This window comes from Nanorana parkeri, unplaced genomic scaffold (genome assembly GCF_000935625.1).
Source record: "Nanorana parkeri isolate BGI_ZX_2015 unplaced genomic scaffold, ASM93562v1 scaffold3383, whole genome shotgun sequence".
Taxonomy (NCBI): Eukaryota; Metazoa; Chordata; class Amphibia; order Anura; family Dicroglossidae; genus Nanorana; species Nanorana parkeri.
In genome coordinates this window covers 204-1,942 of record NW_017309651.1, presented here as the reverse complement: position 1 = coordinate 1,942, position 1,739 = coordinate 204, and the positions used below count along the sequence as shown (strand labels likewise).

The window sequence follows — 1,739 nt, the reverse complement described above, 5'->3', positions numbered from 1 at the left end:
TGGGGGGGGGACACGACGACACTATTTGGACAATGTCATGGGAAAGAGACATTACTAAAACAACATCTTGGAAGAGACACAATTGGGACAAGGGCATAGAAGAGGAACACGGCTGACATTTTGGAAGAGGACCACAATTGGGGGAACCATTAGAACAAGACCATGGAAGCGGGGACACCTGGCAAGGTCACAAAGTGGGGGGACAAGGGGGGACACAGAAGCAATCTATAGGCCTACGCAGCCAGGAAATGTACAAGGAGGAGGAAGGAGCGTTCCCATCCCCCACCAATGGAGTGTTTTGTAGTTCTCCATGTAACCCGTTGGGGGGACCAGGTTTTCTAGTCTCACCTGGAAGGTGGGTTTCTTCAGCATAGCCTCAGCCTCCCCTCTGGCCTGGAAGTCCTCCCGGTCGCCTCCGCCCCTCAATGGTGGCAGTGTGAAGAGCCTCCGGTCAGTCAGCCTGGAATACACGGCTATGGTGCGCGGGAACCTCACCGGGGTCACAATGCAGAGTCCTGCGTGTTGCCCGGGGACCGGGCGGTACAGGAAGGAGCCCCCTTTAGGGCTCTTCAGGGTCTTGGGCCCCAGCGAGCACTGAACGCAGGCATCCACCTTGAGGTTCACCTGCACCCCGACTTCCTTGGTGTAGAAGCGGCCTAGGCCCGGGCCTAGCTGGCTGAGCAGAGCCTTCAGCTGGGCCCACCTATAGTCATCCAGACAGTCCAGGGGAAAGGTGGGCTTCATGGGCCCCGGGCCCCCCTTGTAAGGAGGCCTCCAGTATGGCTGCTTGGGCTTGTAGAACGGCGGGTGCTGGCGATAGGCCGGCCCATAATTGGGGAACAGCGGATACGGGGGGTACATCACTCCAGCCATGGTCAGTCACGTCCTAAACTAAGCAAACATGGCTGCCGGTGGGGGAGGTTTTATCAGCTACTAATCAGGACAATTACCAGCACTAGTGATCCCTTAACTAGTCCCTCCCTCCCTAACTAGTCCCTCCCTAACTAACCAGTCCCTCCCTCCCTAACTACTCCTCTCTGACTAGTCCTCCCTCCCTAACTAGTCCTTCCTCCCTCACTAGTCCTCCCTAACTAACGAGTCATCCCTCCCTAACTAGTCCTCCCACCTAACTAGTCCTCCCCCTCCCTGACTAGTCCTCCCTCCCTAACTAGTCCCCCTCCTAACTACTCCTCCCTGACTAGTCCTCCCTCCCTAACTAGTCCTCCCTCCCTAACTAGTCCTCCCTCCCTGCTTAACCCCTTCACTGCCACAATTCACCCCGTGCTCGTTCTCACCACAACGCATGTGCGCTGCCAGGTCATGTGCCTGGCAGTGCACATAGGTTCTGTGCGTTGTGGTGAACGATAGCATAGAGCACGCAACGCACACGCAGACGCACCGACATGATGGCGGGCTGCGTCCATTGGTTGCTGTGGGTTGTGGAAGGATAGGGCAGACCTTCCAGGCCCGGTCTAGTATGCCTCGGGGTGTGAGCATGGCTGCACCTTCGTGTCATTGGAATGAACGCCCCCCCCCCACAACGCACCACACGGAGTGGCCATTCGTTGCCGTGCGTGCAGGTCAGAGCAGTGGTGCGTAGGGGTGAATTCTGCCTGAATGCTGTGTGCTGTATACGCGTCACCCCCCGATCTGTACAGACGTGACGCAGGTCTGCGCTGTCATGCGTTGAGGATCGTACACTGCTGGTAGAGGGGGGGATCGGGGGAGTCCTCTCTATA

At 57.6% G+C, this 1,739-nt stretch overlaps 1 protein-coding gene across 1 annotated transcript in view; it reads right to left on the bottom strand.

The window, feature by feature from the left end:
• The window catches only part of LOC108803091 (zygote arrest protein 1-like), a 14,549-nt gene extending 13,645 nt beyond the window's left edge, over positions 1–904 (bottom strand). Inside the window, exon 1 of the mRNA XM_018574933.1 lies at positions 349–904. Coding sequence (XP_018430435.1) covers positions 349–873 — 525 coding nt within the window. The 5' untranslated portion in view covers positions 874–904. The remainder of the gene's footprint in view (positions 1–348) is intronic.
• Between the last annotated feature and the right edge of the window lie 835 nt (positions 905–1,739).